We start from the raw sequence: 27,763 nt of genomic DNA on the forward strand, positions 1-27,763 counted from the left end.
TCAATGTTTTTTGGAATTTATTTTTCAACATGCAGTCATTTTTTTTTACTGTGGTAGCCTACTAACATTGTATGAAAATTAAAGACGCTTTCCAATAAAATATTTTTACAATTTCTGGATACACAAGATAACTGTGTTAACTTAAATCAACATTCTCGAAAAAGTTACTTGTCGTCTTTGGATGAGCAACATCCACATGAAGTTATGCTCTTAATTTTCAGACATTTACCTCCTCTGAAACTTCTAGGATGGAATAGTTTCCATGCTTCTCCTTCCCCTACTGAAACCTCTTGAGAAACTCCTGATAGGTCTGTCTGTGTGCCGAGGCCGCTGGCACAAAATGGCCACCAGGATGAGTCAGCACCAGAGGCTCCTGGAACAGGGGAAGGAGCTCCCGGCTCATCCGATCAGGAATGACCTGGTCTTCCTGTCCGAAGATGTGCAGGGACGGGATGGCGAGCGAAGCAGGGCCACCATAGAACCGCTGGTGTTCCGAACAAGCACTCCGGAACCCGGCCACCAGGATAGCGAAGCGGAACTGGAATTGTGGTTCTAGATTCTGTTCCTGTATAGAACAGAGCACGGCAACTAGAGCAGCGCCCTGGCTAAACCCTAGCACACCGTCAAACGGGCCCAGGTCCTTCACTGCTGTCCTCACGGCCTCCACACTCTCCTCAAGCCCCAGGCTCGCCTGACACTGCTGGCCGGCGTCGAAGCTCCGAGCCTGGGTGTCAGAGAACCACCATCCCCTGGGGGCCTCGTCACTTCCAGGGCCCACTTCATTCTCCTTCCCTTGGGCTGCTGGAGGGAGAGACAAAAGAGAGAGAGAGAAGAGAGAGGTAGAAGGGCGAGAAAGAGAGTATTAAACTAAGTTGATTTTGCATTTAGTTGAAATCTGTGTGATCACCCTGATAGGTACCAGTCAGAAAGCCATGCATTACCAAAAGTTTGGTAACGCAACAATCCCTATCCTCACAGCACTGTTCAGTCAGAATGTTCACGGAGTATCCAAACATTAAGAACACCTGCTCTTTCCATGAGACTGATCAGTGAATCCAGGTGAAAGCTATGATCCCTTATTGATGTCACCTGTTAAATCCACTTCAAATTAATGTAGATGAAGGAGAGGAGACAGGTTAAAGAAGGATTGAGACAATTGAGACATTGTGTGTGTGCTGTTCAGAGGGTGAATGGGCAAGACAAAAGATGCTGGGTTTTTCACGCTCAATAGTTTCCCGTGTATCAAGAATGGTCCACCACCCAAAGGACATCCAGCCAACTTGACACAACTATGGGAAGCATTGGAGTCAGCATGGGCCAGCATCCCTGTAGAACGCTTTCCACTCCTTGTAGAGTCCATGCCCCTGATTAATTAAGGCTGTTCTGAGGGCAAGGGGGAGGAGGGTGCAATTCAAAATTAGGATGGTGTTCCTAATGTTTGGTATACTCTGTGCTTTCAGAAAGTATTCACACCCCTTGACCAAATGTTGTTGTGTTACAGCCTGAATTTATAATTGATTCAAGTTTTAAAAAAAGTGTCACTGGCCTACACAATACCCCATAATGTCAAAGTGAAAATATATATATATTTTTTTTATATTTACAAATGAATAAAACATTTAAAACTGAAACGTATTGAGTCAATAAGTTCAGGAGTAAAAATGTCACATAAGTCGGACTCGTGCAATAATAGTGTTGAAGATGATTGAATGAATACCTCATCTGTTATCACGTGTGACTCAGTTGGTAGAGCATGGAGATTGCAACACCAGGGTTGTGGGTTCGATACCCACGGGGGACCTGTACGAAAATGTATGCACTCACTACTGTAAGTCGCTAAATGACTAAAATGTAAACGTTATCACGATTATCTGTAAGGTCCCTCAGTCGAGCAGTACATTTCAAACTCAGATTCAACCACAAAGACCAGGGAGGTTTTCCAATGCCACGCAAAGAAGGGTACCTATTGGTAGATGGGTAAAAAAAAAGAAAATAAAAAAATATATTGAATATCCCATTGATAATGGTGAAGTAATTAATTCAAATTAATTATTATTTGTCACACGCGCCATATACAACAGGTGTAGACCTTACAGTGAAATGCTTACTTACAAGCCCTTAACCAACAACGGAGTTAAGAAAATACCCCCCCAAAAAAGTAAGATATAAGAATAACAAATAATTAATAAGCAGCAGTAAATAACAATAGCGGGGCTATATACAGGGGGTACCGGTACAGAGTCAATGTGCGGGGGCACCGGTGTTGAGGTAATATGTACATGTAGATAGAGTTATTAAAGTGACGATGCATAGATAACAGAGAATAGCAGCAGCGTAGAAGATTACACTTTGGTTGGTGTATCAATACACCCAGTCACTACAACGATACAGGCGTCCTTCCTAACTCAGATGCCAGAAAGGAAGGAAACCGTTCAGGGATTTGACCATGAGGCCAATTGTGACTGTAAAACAGTTACAGAGTGTAATGACTATGGTAGGAGAAAAATTAGGATGGATCAACAACATTGTAGTTAAGCCACACTACTAACTAGTGATGCACAGATATCCAATATTTTCATTTACAACTGCGACCTGGCCAAGATAAAGCAAAGCAGTGCGACAAAAACAACACAGAGTTACACATGGGATAAACAAACGTACAGTCAAAAACACAATAGAAAAATCTATATACAGTGTGTGCAAATGTAGTAAGATTAGAGAGGTAAGGAAATAAATAGGCCATAGTGGTGATTAATTACAATTTAGCATTAACACTGGAGTGATAGATGTGCAGATGATGATGTGCAAGTAGAGATACTGGGGGTGCAAAGAGCAAAAATAAATAACAATATGGGGATGAGGTAGTTGGGTGGGCCATTTACAGATGGGCTGTGTACAGGTGCAGTGATCGGTAAGCTGCTCTAAAGTTAGTGAGGGAGATATAAGTCTCCAGCTTCAATAATGGTTAAGACCTGGGAAGTTTTTCAGTATAAAAAAAGAAACAGAATGGAGTTAAGCACAGGCAAAATCCTAGAGGAAAACCTGGTTCAGTCTGCTTTCCACCAGACACTGGGAGATAAATTCACCTTTCAGCAGGACAATAACCTAAAGCACTGGAACTGGAATTGCTTACCAAGAAGACAGTGAATGTTCCTGAGTGGCCGAGTTACAGTTTTGACTTAAATCTACTTGAAAATCTATGGTGAGTCCTGAAATTGGTTTTCTAGCAATGATATACAACCAATTTGACAGAACTTTAATAATTTTGAAAATAATAATGGGCAAATGTTGCACAATCCAGGTGTGGAAAGCTCTTAGAGACTTACCCAGAAACACACTAAAGTACGTACCCAGAAACACACTACAAAGTATTGACTCAGGGGTGTGAATACTTATGTAAATTAGTTCACTGTATTTGAGTTTCAATAAATTGGCTAAACTTTATAAAAACATGTTTTCACTTTGTCATTATGAGGTAGTGTGTGTAGATGGGTGAGAAAAAAACAACTTAAATCAATGTTGAATTCAGGCTGTAACACAACAAAATGTTAAAAAATGTCAAGTATGATTTTTTTTCTTGTTGCCAGAAACCAAACACCACAGAATAAATATAATGCATCGAAAGATGTACGTTACATCCCTTAGTTTTTCATCTAAACAAACTACAGTTTTGCAATGCGCGTCTGACATGTAAAAATAAAAGTCACCGAATGCTCGTTAACTGTCACGTCATGTTGACATTATTGGGGGATCAGAATGTGACCCACCGTCGCCTGTCTGCGGTACCCGGTGAGGCGCACTCATGTAAACCAGCTCCACATACTTCTTCAGGAGCTTCCGTAGGGCCCCAGTCTTCTCGCGAAACGAGCCGCTGTTCTGTCGGTAACCGTGTATGCACAGGATCCGGAGCGGTGCTGCTCGAGTTACAGTCGCCATGTTTGCAGGAAGTTAACGACAGGTAGTCAATTAAACTGACCGGTTAGGCATTATTCTCTTACAAATATTGCATACCGGTACTTTTACCAATTAAGTTAGCTCCACACTATCGCGCTTTGATTTGTAGATTGAATTTATTTTTTGAGTTAGTTTCCGTGTCAAGTGAAAACTTGTTTCAACCGGTAAGAGTACAGGTCCGTCTGAAAATAGTGGTCGGTGGGAACAGAAGCTAAGTCGTTGGTTCCTATGCATAGCACAGTTCCGAGCTAACACAGGAATCATCGTTGCATTGGCCAGATGATAAACCTCTGAAAAGCCAGATCTATCTGTGACAGCATGGGCCGTGCCATAAAAAGCGTCCGTGACAGCATGGGCCGTGCCATAGAGGCTATTTCCATTTTAAAGTAGTCAATGTTCTACTTCATTGGCTGATTGCTCCCAACTCATAGGAATCCCCACCCAGTTGACTACTTTAAAATGGTGGAAGCCCTCAATGACAACGTCCATGCTAAAACGGGTTATATCCATGATGAGTCCTCTATTTATCCCTATGACAGCCACTACTTTTTTCAAAGTTACAGAAATGCCAAGTGCGTCAACTTATATCAGTGCATTCGTAACAACCTAACCATTCCGAAACTTCTATTCGAATAAAATAAGCCTCACGTAGCAAATTGGGAATTACATTTTTGTTGACCAAATTCGACAGTCTCTCACTGCCCTCCATATAAAAATTCCTCACTCCGGCGCCTTATTTTCGTGGACAGATTTTTTGCGGCGAAAAAGCTCACGCTTCACCTCTTCGACGTTCACTGGTAAGACATCGCAAAAGCCCGTGACTTCAAAATATAAGTATCGCAATGAAGATGGTAAAAAACAATAGTAATTGTTAAAATTCCTTCCATTTTATTAGGAAATGTTAGAGAACTTTGTTTAACAATATTTAAAAAATTAAATAGTTCATAGACTTAATTGTACAAATAATATTATTAAAGGTAATGATTACTAGATAGTTATTATGGTAGCAACAGTAATACAAATAACAAAACATTATTTATGCTACTATAAATAATAGTAATAACAATATTAATATTATAACTAAAACAATCAACTTTAGAAAATACATTTAAATCCTATTGTTATTTAGCACATTTGTATTACACGATGTTCATATGTTGTTCATGTTGGACATGCACAATTTTCACCACATTGTGTCACACGGTAAAAGGGGGTCCATTTTACTCAGGAGCAGCTTTAGTTTCCAAATTCACTGAGTTTACTGCTCTTTTTGCGGCCCTTAAAGAGTGGCCCATCATCTTAAATGCAATAGTTTTTTCATATTGGACAGGCATATTGCACTGTTCATAAAATGAGCGTTGACACTCCACTGGGTGTAAACTCTGGATTTGTACACGAGAAGTGCTCCTGAGTAGAATGGACCCCCCTTTCACTGTGACACAACACACAGGCAATTATGTCTGCTGTAATATTTATGTCCACTGGGAAAAACGTACTACATTTAAGCTGATGGGCCACTCTTTAACGACCGCAAAATGAGCAGTGACGCTCCTGTGGGTGTAAACTATAGAAAGAAGATTGGACCTCCTTTTACTGTGACAAAACATACAGGAAATTCTGTGTGGTGCAATAAATGATACGAGTACCCACTCAAAAAAACATTGTTAACTGTTCGCCCATGACTGCATGGCCAAGCACGACTCCAACACCATCATTAAGTTTGCAGACGACGCAACATTGGTAGTCCTGATCACTGACAACGACGAGACAGCCTATAGGGAGGTCAGAGACCTGGCAGTGTGGTGCCAGGATAACAACCTCTCCCTCAATGTGAAGACAAATGTGATGATTGTGGACTACAGAAAAAGGAGGACCGAGCACGCCCCCATTCTCATCGACGGGGCTGTAGAGGAGCAGGTTGAGAGCTTCCTTGGTGTCCACATCACCAACAAACTATCATGTTTCAAAATCACCAAAACAGTCGTGAAGTGGGCATGACAATGCCTATTCCCCCTCAGGAGACTGAAAAGATTTGGCATGGGTCCTCAAATCCTCAACACGTTCTACAGCTGCACCATCGAGAGCATCCTGACTGGTTGCATCATCGCCTGGTATGGCAACTGCTCGGCCTCCGACCGCAAGGCACTACAGAGGGTAGTGGAGGACAACAACCACCCGAGCCACTGCCTGTTCACCCTGCTATCATCCAGAAGGCGAAGTCAGTACAGGTGCATCAAAGCTGGGACCGAGAGACTGAAAAACAGCTTCTATCTCAAGGCCATCAGACTGTTAAACAGCCATCACTAACATTGAGTGGCTACTGCCAACATACTGACTCAAATCTCTAGCCACTTAATAATTAAAAATTGGATGCAATAAATGTATCACTCGTCACTTTAAACAATGCCACTTTATATAATACATACCCTACATTACTCATCTCATATGTATATACTGTACTCTATACCATCTACTGCATCTTGCCTATGCCGCACGGCCATCGCTCATCCATAGATTTATATTTACATATTCTTATTCATTCCTTTACACTTGTGTGTATGAGGTAGTTGTTGTGAAATTGTTAGATTACTTGTTAGATATTACTGCACGGTAGGAACTAGAAGCACAAGCATTTCGCTACACTCGCATTAACATCTGCTAACTATGTGTATGTGACCAATATAATTTAATTTGATTTAGTGCGTACGGCCCAGTACATCATCGGCGCTAAGCGTCCTGCCATCCAGGAACTCTATACCAGGCGATGGCAGCAGAAGGCCCAAAAAATTGCCAAGTACTCCAGCCACCCGAGTCATAGACTGTTCTCTCTGCTACCGCACGGCAAGCGGTACCGGATCGCCATGTCTAGGTCCAAAAGGCTTCTCAACAACTTCTACCCCCAAGCCATAAGACTGCTGAACAATTAATCAAATGGCTACCCAGACTATTTACATTGTCCCCACCCCACCCCCATATTATGCTGCTGCTACTCTCTGTTTATTATCCATGCACAGTTGCTTTACCTTTACCTACACGTACATGTTACCTCAATTACCTCGACTAACCGGTGCCCCTGCACATTGGCTCTGTACCAAACCCACTGTATTAAAAGTGCCTTCCTCAACATCTTAAATAAGCATGCCACACTCAAAAAATGTAGAACTAGGAAAAGATCCTTGGTTCACTCCAGACCTGTCTGCCCTTGACCATCACAAAAACATCCTGTGGTGTTCTGCATTAGCATCGAATAGCCCCCGTGATATGCAACTTTTCAGGGAAGTTAGGAACAAATATACACAGGTAGTTAGAAAAACTAAGGCTAGCTTTTTCAAACTGAAATTTGCATCCTGTAGTACTAACTCAAAAAAGTTCTGGGACACTGTAAAGTCCATAGAGAATAAGAGCACCTCCTCCCAGCTGCCCACTGCTCTGAGGCTAGGAAACACTGTTACCACCAATAAATCTACTATAATTGAGAATTTCAATAAGCATTTCTCTACGGCTGGCCATGCTTTCCACCTGGCTACCCCTACCCCGGTCAACTGCCCGGCACCCTCCACAGCAACCCGCCAATGGCCCCACCATTTCTCCTTCACCCAAATCCAGATAGCTGATGTTCTGAAAGAGCTGCAAAATCTGGACCCATACAAATCAGCCGGGCTAGACAATCTGGACCCTCTCTTTCTAAAATTATCTGCCTAAATTGTTGCAACCCCTATTACTAGCCTGTTCAACCTCTCTTTCGTATCATCTGAGATTCCCAAAGATTGGAATGCTGCCGCGATCATCCCCCTCTTCAAAGGGGGTGACACTCTAGACCCAAACTGCTACAGACCTATATCTATCCTACTCTGTCTTTCTAAGGTCTTCGAAAGCCAAGTTAACAAACAGATTACTGACCATTTCGAATCCCACCGTACCTTCTACGCTATGCAATCTGGTTTCAGAGCTGGTCATGGGTGCACCTCAGCCACGCTCAAGGTCCTAAATGACATCATAACCGCCATCGATAAGAGACATTACTGTGCAGCCGTATTCATCGACCTGGCCAATGCTTTTGACTCTGTCAATCACCACATTCTTATTGGCAGACTCGACAGCCTTGGTTTCTCAAATGATTGGTTTCTCAAATGATTGGCCTTCCCTGTAGCTCAGTTGGTAGAGCATGGTGTTTGCAACGCCAGGGTTGTGGGTTCGATTCCCACGGGGGGCCAAGTACGAAAAAAAAAAAATGTATGGAATGAAAAAAAATGAAATGTATGCATTCACTACTGTAAGTCGCTCTGGATAAGAGCGTCTGCTAAATGACTAAAATGTAAAATGTAAAAATGTGGTTTACCATCTACTTCTCTGATAGAGTTCAGTGTGTCAAGTCGGAGGGCCTGTTGTCCGGACCTCTGGCAGTCTCTATGAGAGTGCCACAGGGTTCAATTCTCGGGCCGACTCTCTTCTCTGTATACATCAAGTGATGTTGCTCTTGCTGCTGGTGAAACTAAATGCATGCTATTCAATCAATCACTGCTCGCACCTGCTCGCCCGTCCAGCATCACTACTCTGGACGGCTCTGACTTAGAATACGTGGACAACTACAAATACCTGGGTGCCTGGTTAGACTGTAAACTCTCCTTCCAGACTCACATTAAGCATCTCCAATACAAAATTAAATCTAGAATCAGCTTCCTATATCGCAACAAAGCATCCTTCAGTCATGCTGCCAAACATACCCTCGTAAAACTGACCATCCTACCGATCCTCGACTTCGGTGATGTCATCTATAAAATAGCCTCCAACACTCTACTCAGCAAATTGGATGTAGTCTATCACAGTGCCATCCGTTTTGTCACCAAAGCCCCATCCACTACCCACTATTGCGACCTGTACGCTCTCGTTGGTTGGCCCTCGCTTAATACTCGTTGCCAAACCCACTGGCTACAGGTTATCTACAAGTCTCTGCTAGGTAAAGCCCTGCCTTATCTCAGCTCACTGGTCACCATAGCAGCACCCACTCGTAGCACGCGCTCCAGCAGGTATATCTCACTGGTCACCCCCAAAGCCAATTCCTCCTTTGGTCATCTTTCCTTCCAGTTCTCTGCTGCCAATGACTGGAACAAACTGCAAAAATCTCTGAAGCTGGAGACTCATATCTCCCTCACTATCTTTAGCACCAGCTGTCAGAGCAGCTCACAGATCACTGCACCTGTACATAGCCCATCTGTAAACAGCCCATCTATCTACCTACCCCATCCCCATACTGTATTTATTTATCTTGCTCCTTTGCACCCCAGTATCTCTACTTGCACATTCATCTTCTGCACATCTACCATGCCAGTGTTTAATTGCTATATTGTAATTACTTTGCCACCATGGCCTATTTATTGCCTTAACTTACCTCATTTGCACTCACTGTATATAGACTTTTTGTTTTCTTTTGTTCTACTGTATTATTGACTGTATGTTTTGTTTATTCCATGTGTAACTCTGTGTTGTTGAATGTGTCGAATTGCTATGCTTTATCTTGGCCAGGTCGCAGTTGCAAATGAGAACTTGTTCTCAACTAGCCTACCTGGTTAAATAAAGGTGAAATAAATAAATAAAAAATACAAGTATATAGCCTCGCTACTGTTATTTTACGGTTGCTCCTCTATTATTTGTTATATTTCTCTCCCTATATATATATATATATATATATATATACTGCTCAAAAAAATAAAGGGAACACTTAAACAACACATCCTAGATCTGAATGAAAGAAATTATCTTATTAAATACTTTTTTCTTTACATAGTTGAATGTGCTGACAACAAAATCACACAAAAATAATAAATGGAAATCCAATTTATCAACACATGGAGGTCTGGATTTGGAATCACACTCAAAATTAAAGTGGAAAACCATACTACAGGCTGATCCAACTTTGATGTAATGTCCTTAAAACAAGTCAAAATGAGGCTCAGTAGTGTGTGTGGCCTCCACGTGCCTGTATGACCTCCCTACAACGCCTGGGCATGCTCCTGATGAGGTGGCGGATGGTCTCCTGAGGGATCTCCTCCCAGACCTGGACTAAAGCATCCGCCAACTCCTGGACAGTCTGTTGGTGGATGGAGCGAGACATGATGTCCCAGATGTGCTCAATTGGATTCAGGTCTGGGGAACGGGCGGGCCAGTCCATAGCATCAATGCCTTCCTCTTGCAGGAACTGCTGACACACTCCAGCCACATGAGGTCTAGCATTGTCTTGCATTAGGAGGAACCCAGGGCCAACCGCACCAGCATATGGTCTCACAAGGGGTCTGAGGATCTCATCTCGGTACCTAATGGCAGTCAGGCTACCTCTGGCGAGCACATGGAGGGCTGTGCGGCCCCCCAAAGAAATGCCACCCCACACCATGACTGACCCACCGCCAAACCGGTCATGCTGGAGGATGTTGCAGGCAGCAGAACGTTCTCCACGGCGTCTCCAGACTCTGTCACGTCTGTCACGTGCTCAGTGTGAACCTGCTTTCATCTGTGAAGAGCACAGGGCGCCAGTGGCGAATTTGCCAATCTTGGTGTTCTCTGGCAAATGCCAAACGTCCTGCACGGTGTTGGGCTGTAAGCACAACCCCCACCTGTGGACGTCGGGCCCTCATACCAACCTCATGGAGTCTGTTTCTGACCGTTTGAGCAGACACATGCACATTTCTGGCCTGCTGGAGGTCATTTTGCAGGGCTCTGGCAGTGCTTCTCCTGCTCCTCCTTTCACAAAGGCGGAGGTAGCAGTCCTGCTGCTGGGTTGTTTCCCTCCTACGGCCTCCTCCACGTCTCCTGATGTACTGGCCTGTCTCCTGGTAGCGCCTCCATGCTCTGGACACTACGCTGACAGACACAGCAAACCTTCTTGCCACAGCTCGCATTGATGTGCCATCCTGGATGAGCTGCACTACCTGAGCCACTTGTGTGGGTTGTAGACTCCGTCTCATGCTACCACTAGAGTGAAAGCACCGCCAGCATTCAAAATTGACCAAAACATCAGCCAGGAAGCATAGGAACTGAGATGTGGTCTGTGGTCCCCACCTGCAGAACCACTCCTTTATTGGGGGTGTTTTGCTAATTGCCTATAATTTCCACCTGTTGTCTATTCCATTTGCACAACAGAATGTGAAATTGATTGTCAATCAGTATTGCTTCCTAAGTGGACAGTCTGATTTCACAGAAGTGTGATTGACTTGAAGTTACATTGTGTTGTTTAAGTGTTCCCTTTATTTTTTTGAGCAGTGTATATATATATATATATATATATATATATATATATATATATATATATATATATATATATATATATATATATATATACATACATACATACATACATACATACATACAAAACTATGAAATAACATACATGGAATCATGTCGTGACCAAAAAAGTTTTAAACAAATCCAAATATATTTTTTTATTGGAGATTCTTCAAATAGCCATCCTTTGCCTTGATGACAGCTTTGTACACGCTTGGCATTCTCTCAACCAGTTTCACCTGGAATGCTTCTCTAACAGTCTTGAAGGAGTTCCCACATATGGTGAGCACTTGTTGGCTGCTTTTCCGTCACTCTGCGGTCCGACACATCCCAAACCATCTCAATTTGGTTGAGGTCGGGAGATTTTGGAGGCCAGGTCATCTGATGCAGCACTCCATCATTCTCCTTCTTGTTAAAATTGCTCTTACACATCCTGGAGGAGTTTTGGGTCATTGTCCTGTTGAAAAACAAATGATAGTCACACTAAGCCCAAACCAGATGGGATGGAGTATCGCTGCAGAATGCTGTGGTAGCCATGCCGGTTAAGTGTGCCTTGAATTCTAAATAAATCACAGACAATGTCACCAGCAAAGAACCCCCACACCATAACACCTCTTCCTCCATGCTTTACAGTGGGAAATACACATGCAGAGATCATCTGTTCACCCACACAGCGTCTCACAAAGGCATGGCGGTTGGAACCAAAAATCTCCAATTTGGACTCCAGACCAAAGGACAAATTTCCACTGCTCTAATGTCCATTGCTCGTGTTTCTTGGCCCAAGCAAGTCTCTTCTTCTTATTGGTGTCCTTTTGTAGTGGTTTCTTTGCAGCAATCGACCATGAAGGCCTGATTCACACAGTCTCCTCTGAACAGTTGATGTTGAGATGTGTCTGTTACTTGAACTCTGTGAAGCATTTATTTGGGCTGCAATTTCCGAGGCTGGTAACTCTAATGAACTTATCTTCTGCAGCAGATGTAACTCTCGGTGTTCCATTCCTGTGGCGGTCCTCATGAGAGCCAGTTTCAACATTGCGCTTGATGATTTTTGCCAGTGCACTTGAAGAAACTCAAAGTTCTTGAAATGTTCCATATTGACTGACCTTCATGTCTTAAAGTAATGATGTTCTTGCTATAATATAGACTTGGTCTTTTACCAAATAGGGCTAGCTTCTGTATACCCCCCCTACCTTGTCAGAACACAACTGATTGCCTCAAACGCATTAAGAAGGAAAGAAATTCCACAAATTAACTTTGAGGAAGGCACACCTGTTAATTGAAATGCATTCCAGGTGACAACCTCATGAAGCTGGTTGAGAGAATGCCAAGAGTGTGCAATGCTGTCATCAAGGCAAGGGGTGGCTACTTCGAAGAATTTCAAATATAAAATATATTTTGATTTGTTTAACACTTTTTTGGTTACTACATGATTCCATGTGTTTTTTCATAGTTTTGATGTCTTCAATATAATTCTACAATGTAAAAATAGCTCAAAATAAAGAAAACCCCTTGAATGAGTAGGTGTTCTAAATCTTTTGACCAGCTGTGTATATCAATATATATATATTTTTCTTGTTAAAGTTGCAGTTCTGGTTAAGGGCTTGTAAGTTAGTGTTTCACTGTAAGGTCTACACCTGTTGTATTTGGCGCATGTGACAAATAAATCACATAATATCTTATATAAATACTTTAAAGTATTCTTTCTATGATAACTAGTATAAATCTATCAATAATTCTTCATATTTCCCATCATTTTCGCCCTAATTATTAAATTACATAGTATACAGGACAGGAGTCTTATTCTGATTTAATGGTGATGTGAAGATGGCAGAAGTGGAGGCTGAGTTCGAATCAAGCAGCGCGTCGAGCAAAGTTGGTGAAGATGAATGTTCTGAATGGACAACATTAGTGTCAAAAAATCTAACAAAAGGAAATTGTCTAAAATTTGAGTGGAGGATACGTGTGTAAAAAATAATGAATCGCTTCTTCTTGGCATGCGTTTGCTGAGTAAGGATGCATACGGTATGTAGGATACCCACTTGAGGTGTCGAAAATTGTGAAGTATGCGCTTGTAAAAGTGGGAGTCTATCAGAGTGACCAGAAGTGGTCTTATTTTGATTAATTGTATTTCTGAAGAGTAGAGGAAGATTGCAATAGGCCTCAAAATAATCCGGACAACAGAAATGTTGTGTTTTGAATTTCGGAGTAGAGCTCCCGTCAAAGGAGTCATCTCAGGGTTAACGATGGATGTCCAGGTTGAATACCGGAAGAAAATTCCTGGTGTGGTTGGTGCCCGGCGTCGGACCCGCTGGGTGAAGGGAGGAAAAAAAGAAAGTGTCGGTCCTGTTGTTTTTTGATAAAGAACAAATACCTACGCATGGGAAGCTTGGTTATGTAAGATACGCCGTAAAGCGTGCGTCCCCAAACCACTGCAGTGTACGAATTGTGAAGAATTTGGCCATGTTTCAAGTGTGTGCAGACGAACAGAGTACACTGAAGAACGGTGTGTAGGACAGTTGTAATTGTGGTGGGGATCATGATCCTGAGTTCATGGAGTGGTCTGTAAGGGTGAAATTGAGGTGGCAAACGTTAGAGCGGTCAATCAAATTTCCTATGCGGAGACAATTCAAATTGAGAAAACAAGTGATGCTAGTGAAGATATGGTAGTGGATACACCACAGCATGTAGTAAATGTTTGCCGCCAGACAAAAAATACCCTGCGTGTTAAAAAGTTTGATTTTGTTGCGTTCATTGCCACAGTTATAAACTGTACAGCACAAGTTTCAAAGAAGTCGAAGAAACTGGACATTATTGTGGCTGCGGCAGAAACGTTTTTGAAAATGAAGACCTAGAAGGGGTCCTGGCGCCGGAAAACCCGCACTCCCAGGTTCACCTGGAGCCTGTGTATGGATCAGATCTGTTTCATTTGTTTTTAACATAATCGTTTTTTTTGTATTAAATGTTTGGTAGTTACGTTTTTTGGGGTGAATCCTGTTTCCATCCCGCATAGTAGATGGCGGGATGTGTGATCGTCAATATACCATAGAAGAAAAAGTCTTATTCTGAAGGATTCCAAAAATCCGTGAACCGGAAGTACTTAGTTATTCTTGCATGCGTCACATTGGTATGCGATAACGACACTCCTATCGTTTGTTTGCGGATGGCGATAAAATTATAAAAGAGCCACAATAACAACACAGCAAAGAAGTAAGTTCACGTCATTGTATTACTCAATACGTTGCAAGTGTAAGCTACATGTGTTACAAACAATACGTCAAGAAACAATAACGAAGCAGCAAGCAAGTGCTTGTTTGAGTTAGCAGCGAAACTCACCTGAAAGTTTGCCAGTACGGTTGTTCTTTTTCCCGAAGGAAGACGTGTGATTTGAGGGGGGAAATGGCCACCACATCTTCTCTTCCAGAGGAGGACCTCACCTGTCCTGTATGCCGAGACATCTTCAGAGACCCAGTCATCCTGTTGTGTAGCCACAGCTTCTGTAAAGACTGTATACATGGCTACTGGAGGGAGAGAGAAGTAAAGGAATGTCCAGTCTGTAGGAAAAGATCAAAACTCAGTGATGCACCCCTCAACCGGGCTTTGAAGAACCTCTGTGAGGCCTACTCGAAGGAGAAAGCATCTGCAGGTGTCCTCTGCAGTCTGCATGGGGAGAAATACAAACTTTTCTGTCGGGACCACGGACAACCAGCTTGCCTGGTGTGCCAGACTTCTGAGTTACACACAAACCACAAGTTCTGCCCCATGGACGAAGCTGCCAAAGAATATAAGGTGAGTGAGAAATAAAAACTGTGTGGCAATAGAATAAATGCCTGTTACATTTAGCTATTTCCTTAAAAAAAGCAACAATTACTGAACACCACTGCTTAGTGTAGGTGCTGATGCCCTTAGTGTAGGTGCTGATGCCCTTAGTGTAGGTGCTGATGCCCTTAGTGTAGGTGCTGATGCCCTTTAGAGAAAATGTTTTCTCAGTAAACTGATATATTTAAAATGTTCATGTTTCATTCCAGGAGTCTGTGCTGAAGCTCCTACAGAACAAACTGGAGGTCCTTGAGGCAGACAGTCGAACTTGTGTTCAAACGGCAGATACTATCACGGTAAGAACTGAGTGGCTTTTATGTTTCTGTTGTAGAGTTTCCCTCAGCCAGCAGATCTGACTCGCTTGCTTACAACTGCGCAACGGTCGGACAGGCTTCCTGTGTAGATTAAGACACTGCAGAGCCAGGCCTCCCGAGTGGCATAGCGATCTAAGTTGTCACTACAGACCCGGGTTCGATCCCAGGCGGTGTCACAACCGGCCGTGACCGGGAGTCCCATAGGGCGGCACACAATTGGCCCAGCGTCATCTGAGTTAGGGGAGAGTTTGGCTGGGGGGGCTTTACTTGGCTCATCGTGCTCTAGGGACTCCTTGTGGCGGGCCGGGTTCCTGCAGGCTGACCGTGGTCGTCAGTTGAACAGTGTTTCCTCCGACACATTGGTGCTGCTGCCTTACGAGTTAAGCGGGCGGGTGTTGAGGCGCAGTTTGGTGGGTCATTTTTCAGAGGACGCATGACTCGACCTTCGCCTCGCCCGTTGGAGAGTTGCAGCGATGAGACAAGATCAAAATTGACGATAAAAAGGGGGTAAAATATCTCTATCTATATCTCACTCACTCACTCACTCACTCACTCACTCACACACAGTACCAGTCAAAAGTTTGGGCACGCCTAGTCATTCCATTTTTTTATTATTATAATAATGAAGACATCAAAACTATGAAATAACACACATGGAATCATGTCGTAACCAAAAAAGTGTTAAAGAAATAAAAATATATTTGAGCTTCTTCAAAGTAGCCACCCTTAGCCTTGATGACAGCATTGCACACTCTTGGCATTCCGTGGACTGCATCAAAAAACATCCCCCTCCTTCAGTCACAGTTCAAATCACATCCCTCTCACAGGGAATCTCACTAAACTCAAATACATGTGAGAAGGGAGAGACTCCTCATCAAAAAACAATAGAATGATGGAGTGTGCATCCTCTTTCCATGCGGGTCATTCGGTGTGCACCAACCAGTTGATCCAATTCGTCACGTATATCCTTCACATTCGCTTCTAGCATCACCCCAGAGATGACACCCTTGATAGGTTCCCTGCATTGAAGATCCACACACGACACATTTCCAACCTATATCTTCTAGAGGTGCTGAGCACTCTCCTTCTGTTCCATAGATGCGCAGAAAACCAAAATAATCACATTTCTCGTTTCTCTCACCGATGCCACCTTATCCAACGCATCCACGATTTTTATAGACTTCAAACTGACCTCCCAGGTAACATCAATCCTTATTTCCTTTTGTATTTACCACCGTAATACAATTCTTCTCATTCTCCATTCGACACGCCATCTGATTCAAACAGAACATCCATTTGCGCCATTTCCCTTTCCAACATCACATTTCCAGCACATCGCGTTGAACAACAAAGTAGCTGATAGTCTGATACTGCCATTCCAAAATGGCTGTTGTGGCTTCTGCTACCTAGCATGAGGACTAAAAGGGCAGTTTTCCAGAAAACTAGCAGTTGCTGAATCTTCTTGGTGTAACAGATGGGATAATTTGGAGTAAAAGGTGTTTTTCATCGTTGGGTTGAGGTATGTTTTCTGAGCCATATCTCCCACCAGCTTCGCAGTGTCTTAACCTAACCAGGACGCCTGTCCAAACCTAGTGCAGCTGTAAGCAAGCGGGTCGTATCTGCTGGCTATGTTTCCCTTAGTTCCCTGGATTTGGGGATGAACCGTATGACCTTAAAGAATAACAATAGTAGAGTTACAAAATTACCTGGTTTTCTAGAACTCCTGGTTGGAGGATTACTGGATGTCCACCTTATTCCCTCTCAATTCCAGGAGTTTTCCAACCAGGATTTCTGGTAAACCAGGGAATTTTTTGAAAGTTAGGAACATTTTCCATCCGTAAATAGTAAAATTAGAGATTTTAGTGGACTGAAATAATAGGTGCCAGTACTAATCATATTTCAGAGCCAATATTCTATGAGGTGCAGTAGAACATTTGAGGTGCCGGTACTCCACTGGTGTGTACCCGTTCACATGCGGACATACATGCCAGGCGGTGTCTGAGAGAGGCCTGAAAAAAGGGGCAAAGACTCCAGCCATTCGACACATGGACTGTTCTCTTTGCTCCCGTCTGGCAGGCAGTACCGCTTCATAAAGGCTCAGACAGACTCCTAAATGGCTTCTATCCCCTGTTAAATGGCTAACAACTACTGCGCTCCTTCTCCCACAGACTCCACACTGATTCTATGCCCATTCACAGGTCTCTACCCACTCAATTAGATGTATTACTCCATTAAGCTGCTGTCTATTGATTACCATTAGTATTTATCCTGCTACTGGTCACTTTTACTCCTGTTTATATGAACTCAGCAAAAAAAAGAAATGTCCCTTTTTCAGAACCCTGTCTTTCAAAGATAATTTGTAAAAATCCAAATAACTTCACAGATCTTTATTGTAAAGGGTTTAAACACTGTTTCCCATGCTTGTTCAATGACCCATAAACAATTAATGAACATGCACCTGTGGAATGGTCGTTAAGACACTAACAGCTTACAGACAGTAGTCAAGTAAGATCAAATTTATTTATATAGCCCTTCGTACATCAGCTGATATCTCAAAGTGCTGTACAGAAACCCAGCCTAAAACCCCAAACAGCAAGCAAAGCATGTGAAAGAAGCACGGTGGCTAGGAAAAACTCCCTAGGAAAAACTCCCTAGAAAGGCCAAAAACCTAGGAAGAAACCTAGAGAGGAACCAGGCTATGAGGGTTGGCCAGTCCTCTTCTGGCTGTGCAGGGTGGATATTATAACAGAACATGGTCAAGATGTTAAAATGTTCATAAATGACCAGCATGGTCAAATAATAATAATCATAGTAGTTGTCGAGGGTGCAACAAGCACGTCCGGTGAACAGGTCAGGGTTCCATAGCCGCAGGCAGAACAGTTGAAGCTGGAGCAGCAGCACGGCCAGGTGGACTGGGGACAGCAAGGAGTCATCATACCAGGTAGTCCTGAGGCATGGTCCTAGGGCTCAGGTCCTCCGAGAGAAGGAGAGAATTAGAGGGAGCATATTTAAATTCACACAGGACACCGGATAAGACAAGAGAAATACTCCAGATGTAACAGACTGACCCTAGCCCCCCGACACATAAACTACTGCAGCATAAATACTGGAGGCTGAGACAGGAGGGATCAGAAGACACTGTGGCCCCATCCGATGATACCCCCGGACAGGGCCAAACAGGCAGGATATAACCCCACCCACTTTGCCAAAGCACAGCCCCCACACCACTAGAGGGATGTCTCCAACCACCAACTTACCGTCCTAAGACAAGGCCGATTATAGCCCACAACGATCTCCGCCATGGCACAACCCAAGGGAGGGCGCCAACCCAGACAGGAAGACCACGTCAGTGACTCAACCCACTCAAGTGACGCACCCCTCCCATGGACGGCATGGAAGAACACCAGTAAGCCAGTGACTCAGCCCCTGTAAAAGGGTTAGAGGCAGAGAATCCCAGTGGAAAGAGGGGAACCGGCAAGGCAGAGACAGCAAGGGCGGTTCGTTGCTCCAGCCTTTCCGTTCGCCTTCACACTCCTGGGCCAGACTATACTTAATCATAGGACCTACTGAAGAGATAAGTCTTCAGTAAAGACTTAAAGGTTGAGACTGAGTCTGTGTCTCTCACATTGGTAGGCAGACCATTCCATAAAAATGGAGCTCTATAGGAGAAAGCCCTACCTCCAGCCGTTTGCTTAGAAATTCTAGGGACAATTAGGAGGCCTGCGTCTTGTGACCGTAGCGTACGTGTAGGTATGTACGGCAGGACCAAATCTGAAAGATAGGTAGGAGCAAGCCCATGTAATGCTTTGTAGGTTAGCAGTAAAACCTTGAAATCAGCCCTTGCCTTAACAGGAAGCCAGTGTAGGGAGGCTAGCACTGGAGTAATATGATCAAATTTTTTGGTTCTAGTCAGGATTCTAGCAGCTGTATTTAGCACTAACTGAAGTTTGTTTAGTGCTTTATCCGGGTAGCCGGAAAGTAGAGCATTGCAGTAGTCCAGCCTAGAAGTAACAAAAGCATGGATTAATTTTTCTGCGTCATTTTTGGACAAAGTTTCTGATTTTTGCAATGTTACGTAGATGGAAAAAAGCTGTCCTTGAAACAGTCTTGATATGTTCTTCAAAAGAGAGATCAGGGTCCAGAGTAACGCCGAGGTCCTTCACAGTTTTATTTGAGACGACTGTACAACCATCCAGATTAATTGTCAGATTCAACAGAAGATCTCTTTGTTTCTTGGGACCTAGAACAAGCATCTCTGTTTTGTCATAGTTATGAAAACTTAGGACACTAAAGAGGCCTTTCTACTGTCTCTGAAAAACACCAAAAGAAAGATGCCCAGGGTCCCTGCTCATCTGCGTGAACGTGACTTAGGCATGCCGCAAGGAGGCATGAGGACTGAGGATGTGGCCAGGGCAATAAATGGCAATGTCCGTACTATGAGAAGCTTAAGGCAGCACTACAGGGAGACAGGATGGACAGCTGATCATCCTCGCAGTGGCAGATAACGTGTAACAACAGCTGCACAGGATCGGTACATCCGAACATCACACCTGCGGGACAGGTACAGGATGGCAACAAGAACTTCCAGAGTTACACCAGGAACGCACAATCCCTCCATCAGTGCTGACTGTCCGCAATATGCTGAGAGAGGCAGGACTGAGGGCTTGTAGGCCTGTTGTCTGGGGAGGACCTGCCTTACATCACCGGCAACAACGTCGCCTATGGGCACAAACCCACCGTCGCTGAACCAGACAGGACTGGCAAAAAGTGCTCTTCGCTGATGAGTCGTGGTTTTGTCTCACCAGGGATGATGGTCAGATTCGCGTTTATCGTCAAAGGATTGAGCGTTACACCGAGGCCTGCACTCTGGCGCGGGATCAATTTGGAGGTGGAGGGTCCGTCATGGTCTGGGGCGATGTGTCATAGCATCATCGGACTGAGCTTGTTGTCATTACAGGCAATCTCAACGCTGTGCGTTGCAGGGAAGACATCCTCCTCCCTCATGTGGTACCCTTCCTGCAGGCTCATCCTGACATGACCCTCCAGCATGACAATGCCACCAGCCATACTGCTCGTTCTGTGCGTGATTTCCTGCAAGACAAGAATGTCAGTGTTCTGCCATGGCCAGAGCCCGGGTCTCAATCCCATTGAGCACGTCTGGGACCTGTTGGATCGGAGGGTGAGGGCTAGGGCCATGCCCCCCAGAAATGTCCGGGAACTTGCAGGTGCCTTGGTGGAAGAGTGGGGTAACATCTCACAGCAAGAATTGGCAAATCTGGTGCAGTCCATGAGGAGGAGATGCACTGCAGTACTGGGGGGCATGGCCCCTGCCCAGTCGTGAAATGCATTGATTTATCAATTTACTGATTTCCTTCTATGAACTAACTCAGTAAAAATTTAGAAATTGCATGTAGTGTTTCTTTTCCTGTGTGTATGTACAGTTGAAGTCGGAAGTTTACCTACACCTTAGCCAAATGCATTTAAACTCAGTTTTTCACAATTCCTGACATTTAATCATAGTCAAAATTCCCTGTTTTAGGTCAGTTAAGATCACCACTTTATTTTAAGAATTTGAAATGTCAGAATAATAGAGATTTATTTCAGCTTTTATTTCTTTCATCATATTCCCAGTGAGTCAGAAGTTTACATACACTCAATTAGTATTTGGTAGCATTGCCTTTAAATTGTTTAACATGGGTCAAACGTTTCAGGTAGCCTTTCACAAGCTTCCCACAATAAGTTGGGTGAATTTTGGCCCATTCCTCCTGACAGAGCTGGTGTAACTGAGTCAGGTTTGTAGGCATCCTTGCTTGCACACGCTTTTTCAGTTTGCCCACAAATTTTCAATGGGGTTGATGTCAGAGCTTTGTGGTGGCCACTCCAATACCTTGACTTTGTGGTCCTTAAGCCATTTTGCCACAACTTTGGAAGTATGCTTGGGGTCATTGTCCATTTGGAAGACCCATTTGCAACCAAGCTTTAACTTCCTGACTGATGTTTTGAGATGTTGCTTCAATATATCCACTTAATTTTCTTTCATCATGATGCCATCTATTTTGTGAAGTGCACCAGTCCCTCCTGCAGCAAAGCACCCCCACAACATGATGCTGCCACCCCTGTGCTTCACGTTTGAGATGGTGTTCTTCGGCTTGCAAGCCTCCCCCTTTTTCCTCCAAACATAACGATGGTCATTATGGCCAAACAGTTCTATTTTTGTTTCATCAGACCAGAGGACATTTCTCCAAAAAGTACGATCTCTGTCCCCATATGCAGTTGCAAACCGTAGTCTGGCTTTTTTATGGCGGTTTTGGAGCAGTGGCTTCTTCCTTGCTGAGCTGCCTTTCAGGTTATGTCGATATATAAGACTCATTTTACTGTGGATATCGACACTTTTGTACCGGTTTCCTCCAGCATCTTCACAAGGTCCTTTGCTGTTGTTCTGGGATTGATTTGCACTTTTCGCACCAAAGTACGTTCATCTCTAGGAGAGAGAACTGGTCTCCTTCCTGAGCGGTATGGCGGCTGCCTGGTCCCATGGTGTTTGTGCTTGTATACTTTTGTTTGTACAGATGAACGTGGTACCTTCAGGCTTTTGGAAATTGCTCCTAAGGATGAACCAGACTTGTGGAGGTCTACCATTTTTTTTCTGAGGTCTTGGCTATTTCTTTTGATTTTCCCATGATGTCAAGCAGAGGCACTGAGTTTGAAGGTAGGCCTTGAAATACATCCACAGGTTCACTGCCAATTGACCCAAATTACGTCAATTAGCCTATCAGAAGCTTCTAAAGCCATGACATGACTTTCTGGAATTTTCCAAGCTGTTTAAAGGCAGTAAACTTGGGGTATGTTAACTTCTGACCCACTGGAATTGTGAAATAATCTGTCTGTAAACAATTGTTAAAAAATTACTTGTGTCATGCACAAAGTAGATGTCCTAACCGACTTGCCAAAACTGTAGTTTGTTAACAAGAAATTTGTGGAGTTGTTGAAAAACGAGTTTTAATGACTACAAAATTAGTGTATGAAAGCTTCCGACTTCAAGTGTGCGTGTGTATATATATTCATGTTACCAGTCACTTTTCAACCCTGTTTACATGTATATCCTTCTACCAGTCACTATGTATAAACCCACCTCAACCACTCCAGTACCCCTGAACATTGAATAAGGTACTGACCTGTATATACAACCACTCCAGTACCCCTGGACATTGAATAAGGTACTGACCTGTATATACAACCACTCCAGTACCCCTGGACATTGAATAAGGTACTGACCTGTATAACCAACCACTCCAGTACCCCTGGACATTGAATAAGGTACTGACCTGTATATACAACCACTCCAGTACCCCTGGACATTGAATAAGGTACTGACCTGTATAACCAACCACTCCAGTACCCCTGGACATTGAATAAGGTACTGACCTGTATAACCAACCACTCCAGTACCCCTGGACATTGAATAAGGTACTGACCTGTATATACAACCACTCCAGTACCCCTGGACATTGAATAAGCTACTGACCTGTATAACCAACCACTCCAGTACCCCTGGACATTGAATAAGGTGCTGACCTGTATATACAACCACTCCAGTACCCCTGGACATTGAATAAGGTACTGACCTGTATAACCAACCACTCCAGTACCCCTGGACATTGAACAAGGTACTGACCTGTATATACAACCACTCCAGTACCCCTGGACATTGAATAAGGTACTGACCTGTATATACAACCACTCCAGTACCCCTGGACATTGAATAAGGTACTGACCTGTATAACCAACCACTCCAGTACCCCTGGACATTGAATAAGGTACTGACCTGTATAACCAACCACTCCAGTACCCCTGGACATTGAATAAGGTACTGACCTGTATATACAACCACTCCAGTACCCCTGGACATTGAATAAGGTACTGACCTGTATAACCAACCACTCCAGTACCCCTGGACATTGAATAAGGTACTGACCTGTATAACCAACCACTCCAGTACCCCTGGACATTGAATAAGGTACTGACCTGTATAACCAACCACTCCAGTACCCCTGGACATTGAATAAGCTACTGACCTGTATAACCAACCACTCCAGTACCCCTGGACATTGAATAAGCTACTGACCTGTATATACAACCACTCCAGTACCCCTGGACATTGAATAAGCTACTGACCTGTATAACCAACCACTCCAGTACCCCTGGACATTGAATAAGCTACTGACCTGTATAACCAACCACTCCAGTACCCCTGGACATTGAATAAGGTACTGACCTGTATAACTAACCACTCCAGTACCCCTGGACATTGAATAAGGTACTGACCTGTATAACCAACCACTCCAGTACCCCTGGACATTGAATAAGGTACTGACCTGTATATACAACCACTCCAGTACCCCTGGACATTGAATAAGCTACTGACCTGTATAACCAACCACTCCAGTACCCCTGAACATTGAATAAGCTACTGACCTGTATAACCAACCACTCCAGTACCCCTGGACATTGAATAAGGTACTGACCTGTATAACCAACCACTCCAGTACCCCTGGACATTGAATAAGGTACTGACCTGTATAACCAACCACTCCAGTACCCCTGGACATTGAATAAGGTACTGACCTGTATAACCAACCACTCCAGTACCCCTGGACATTGAATAAGGTACTGACCTGTATAACCAACCACTCCAGTACCCCTGGACATTGAATAAGGTACTGACCTGTATAACCAACCACTCCAGTACCCCTGGACATTGAATAAGGTACTGACCTGTATATACAACCACTCCAGTACCCCTGGACATTGAATAAGCTACTGACCTGTATAACCAACCACTCCAGTACCCCTGGACATTGAATAAGGTACTGACCTGTATATACAACCACTCCAGTACCCCTGGACATTGAATAAGGTACTGACCTGTATATACAACCACTCCAGTACCCCTGGACATTGAATAAGGTACTGACCTGTATATACAACCACTCCAGTACCCCTGGACATTGAATAAGGTACTGACCTGTATAACCAACCACTCCAGTACCCCTGAACATTGAATAAGGTACTGACCTGTATATACTTGCAGTCTTGTTTCTTTAACTCGCATGTCCTCTCTTATCTTTATTATCTATACTATTAGTATTTATCTATTATCATTATTTATATTATTAATATCTAAATTATTTATCTATTATCTATATATTATTATCATCTAAATTATTATTGTCTAAATTATCTTTATTAGTATCTAAATGATTGTCTTATATTTGTATCTATTTTGTTAGTAGTATTATATTAGTATCTAAATTATTATTATCATCACTGCATTGTTGGGAAAGAGCTCAAGGTAAGAATTTCATTGTACCGTATAACACCTTGTATTCTGTGGACGTGGTGAATAAACTTAAACTCATCTCAAGCTCTGGATATTTGTCTTCAGAGCCAGGCTCTGTCCACAGAGAGGAAAATAAGGGAACAGTTTGAGGAGCTTCACCAGTTTCTACGAAAAGAAACGGTTGTCAGGATAGCTGCCCTGAAGCAGGACGAAGACTACAAGAGTCAAATGATGATGAGGAAGATTGAGGAGATGAACAGAGAGAGATCGTCCCTTTCTGACACCATCCAAACCCTAGAGGAGGAGCTAGGGGCTGAAAACATTTCTTTGCTACAGGTAAGAAACAAAAAGGAATGATCTCCCTCTGTTTTAAGTAGAGATGATAGATACTTCTACAACTTGATAATGTCTTTGATAGTCATGTCTAATCTGACACTTTGTTCTCCTGCAGGATTACGAGGTCATCAAGAAAAGGTAAGGGATCTTCCTCCTGTTTCTATCCCAACCCTACAGCAGTACTGACTACCTCTAACCTGTACCCCATGTATATAGCCTCGTTATTGTTACTTTTTGTTGATTACTTTAGTTTATTTGGTAAATATTTTCTTAACCAACAGTGTAGTTCAAGAAGAGTTAAGGGCTTGTAAGTAAGCATTTCATGGTAAAGTCTACACCTGTTGTATTCGGTGCATTTGACAAATAAAGTTTGATTTGATTTCATGTTCTCTCCACGCTGTGGTTTTGAACCCAACCCTACAGCAGTACTGACTCCTTAATGTTCTCCCAGAGTTCAGTGCATATTGCCAGATCCAGAGAGGGTTTCAGGAGCACTGATCGACGTGGCCAGACACCTTGGCAACCTGCAGTTCAGAGTCTGGGAGAACATGCAGGAAATTGTTGAGTACAGTGAGTACTATTTTATGATAATACATACATACATGCATACATACATTTACATTTAAGTCATTTAGCAGACGCTCTTATCCAGAGCGACTTACAAATTGGTGCATTCACCTTATAATATCCAGTGGAACAACCACTTACAATAGTGCATCTACATACATACATACATACATGCATGCATGCATACATACATACATACATACATACATACATGCATACATAGGACTTATATAGAGCTTTTCAAGGACCCAAAGACGCTTTACAATCGTATAGAATAAAATATCCAAGATAATAAAACAAATTAACAATATCACACTTATTTCAATATGTGTAAATCACGGGACGCAATCCTGAAGGGGAAAAAAAGTAATCCGTTTTGTATAAAAATGACCTGCTCGTACTACTACGAGTTCCCACTTTAAAATAATCTGTGTGTGTTCTCTCTCCTCTCAGCTCCTGTGATTCTGGACCCCAACACTGCTCACCCAGATCTCATCCTGTCTGGTGACCTGACCAGCTTCACATGCAGACTCAGTGATGACCAACAGCAGCTTCCTGACAACCCAGAGAGGTTTAAACACCGCTATGCTGTCCTGGGCTCAGAGGGCTTCAGCTCAGGGATACACAGCTGGGACGTAGAGGTTGGGGACAGCAAAGAGTGGGCAGTAGGTGTAGCCATAGAGTCTTGCGATAGGAAGGAGACGTCTCGGTGGCATATTAGTGGAGTCTGGTATGTACTCTCAAGAGAAGGGAGTGACTATATTGACCAAGTGTCACCGAATGCATGTTACTGTCTTGAACCCTTTAAAGTGAAACCCCAGAGGATCCGAGTGCAGCTGGACTGGGACAAAGAAACGGTGTCACTTTCTGATCCTGTCAATAACCAACGGATTGGCTGTTTCTTCAAAAACCCTCAAATATTTTCACTGAGTTTCACTGAGAGAATTTTTCCGTTCCTCAGTGGGGACTATGTAAGGGTTATGCCAGTGAAGGTCTCTGTAACAGTATAGTACAGTTAGAGCTGATAATTACACAAGTCGGGTTTCGTGTGAAAACAAAACTTCAGGCTAAAAGGCAATTGACACAAACGATTGCTGTGGGAACATTGTTGACCAATTTGAAATGCATAAATTGAAATAAATCAGTTTATTGTTAACTTTATTGTCTCTTAAGATCAGTAACCCTTGTTTGATGAGAGACATGAGAACTGCAGGTTATGTTCTGTTTGCTGTTTTTCAGTGTTTGTGCCTGCTGCTGAATCTCATTCAACATCGACTTAATGGGACAGATTTGGAATATATCGGGGGGGTTTTCCATTTTGAATGCCAGGTGTACTGAACACATCTATCCTCGTTGGCCTTTTGACTATTTTGTCTAGGGAAATGTTACTGTTGTTCAGTTAAAGTATCCGCTAACCACATATGATATAGCAATCTGTCAGTCAATGACATGCAACCATTAGTTGATGCAACACTACCTTTGAGTCAGACTGGCTGTGACTGAGATCCCTCTCCCTCCCTCTCTCTCTCCCACTCCATCCCTCTAAAGAACTGACTCCCTCTCACTTCCTGAATTCATCCTTCTGTTTTTTTATTTCCATTTGCTGTTTTGTTATTTAGTGTTTTTAAGCGCTTTGAGATTTCTTCTCAATCAGTAATGGTCTTCCTGTCTGTGAAGTGTGCTACGTCATTCTAGTGTAATTCTGTCATGCAAGTTGAGTAATTGCTGCAGTGTTTTTATAACATGGTCATGTTTTACAGCCTTTCTCATGTAATAAGCCAGTTTTCATTTTATACGTTAAATTACATTTAAATTGGCGTTTGTCTGACATTACATTTCAGTCATTTATCAGACGCTCTTATCCAGAGCAACTTACAGTAGTGAATGCATACATTTTCAAACTTTTTTTGTGTTGGACCTTTGGGAATCGAAACCCACAACCATGGCGTTGCAAGTGCCATGCTGTACCACTATCAACTGATCCACACAGGACCAAACAATACAATCTAACTGCTTGTTGTTCTCAATGGGTCTGTGTCCCGGGCTCAGATTAAGCTCTTTCAGTGGAGAATCGTGTCCAGACAACTCCTAGCCTGAGAGTGATTGATGGGTGGTGACATGGTGAGGGCTCCACCTTACCCTCTGATAGGCTTGCTGCTAA

The 27,763-nt window shown here is 43.2% G+C and overlaps 2 protein-coding genes across 4 annotated transcripts; one reads left to right on the forward strand and one right to left on the reverse strand.

Annotated features, from left to right (window-relative positions):
* On the reverse strand, positions 1 to 14,312 carry ovca2 (OVCA2 serine hydrolase domain containing). Of its 3 annotated transcripts, none has more exons than XM_014129634.3 (2): positions 14,204 to 14,312; positions 1 to 801 (listed from the first exon to the last, which is right to left on the reverse strand). In XM_014129634.3, the coding sequence occupies exons 1-2, from the start codon at positions 14,235 to 14,237 to the stop codon at positions 278 to 280; spliced, it is 558 nt and encodes a 185-aa protein (XP_013985109.1). In that variant the 5' UTR covers positions 14,238 to 14,312; the 3' UTR covers positions 1 to 277.
* Positions 13,480 to 27,419, forward strand: LOC106563800 (zinc-binding protein A33). The gene is made up of 7 exons (XM_014129662.3): positions 13,480 to 14,436; positions 14,601 to 15,015; positions 15,255 to 15,341; positions 24,805 to 25,035; positions 25,151 to 25,173; positions 25,487 to 25,605; positions 26,056 to 27,419. Exons 2-7 carry the CDS (start codon positions 14,626 to 14,628, stop codon positions 26,610 to 26,612), a joined length of 1,407 nt encoding a protein of 468 aa, XP_013985137.1. The 5' UTR covers positions 13,480 to 14,436; positions 14,601 to 14,625; the 3' UTR covers positions 26,613 to 27,419.
* Positions 27,420 to 27,763: the final 344 nt, after the last annotated feature.

Source organism: Salmo salar, chromosome 11, assembly GCF_965601325.2.
Source record: "Salmo salar chromosome 11, fSalSal1, whole genome shotgun sequence".
Classification (NCBI taxonomy): domain Eukaryota; kingdom Metazoa; phylum Chordata; class Actinopteri; order Salmoniformes; family Salmonidae; genus Salmo; species Salmo salar.

What these genes read in the sequence shown, in the direction of transcription:
- ovca2 (XM_014129633.3), bottom strand. Translation starts at nt 3,936, where the DNA reads ATGGCGACTGTAACTCGAGCAGCACCGCTCCGGATCCTGTGCATACAC. An exon ending in GGTACCGCAGACAGGCGACG is followed by an intron (nt 799 to 3,767) that starts GTGGGTCACATT and finishes TCCCTCCAGCAG; the next exon opens with CCCAAGGGAAGGAGAATGAA.
- LOC106563800 (XM_014129662.3), top strand. Translation starts at nt 14,626, where the DNA reads ATGGCCACCACATCTTCTCTTCCAGAGGAGGACCTCACCTGTCCTGTA. An exon ending in AAACGGCAGATACTATCACG is followed by an intron (nt 15,342 to 24,804) that starts GTAAGAACTGAG and finishes ATTTGTCTTCAG; the next exon opens with AGCCAGGCTCTGTCCACAGA. An exon ending in AAAACATTTCTTTGCTACAG is followed by an intron (nt 25,036 to 25,150) that starts GTAAGAAACAAA and finishes GTTCTCCTGCAG; the next exon opens with GATTACGAGGTCATCAAGAA.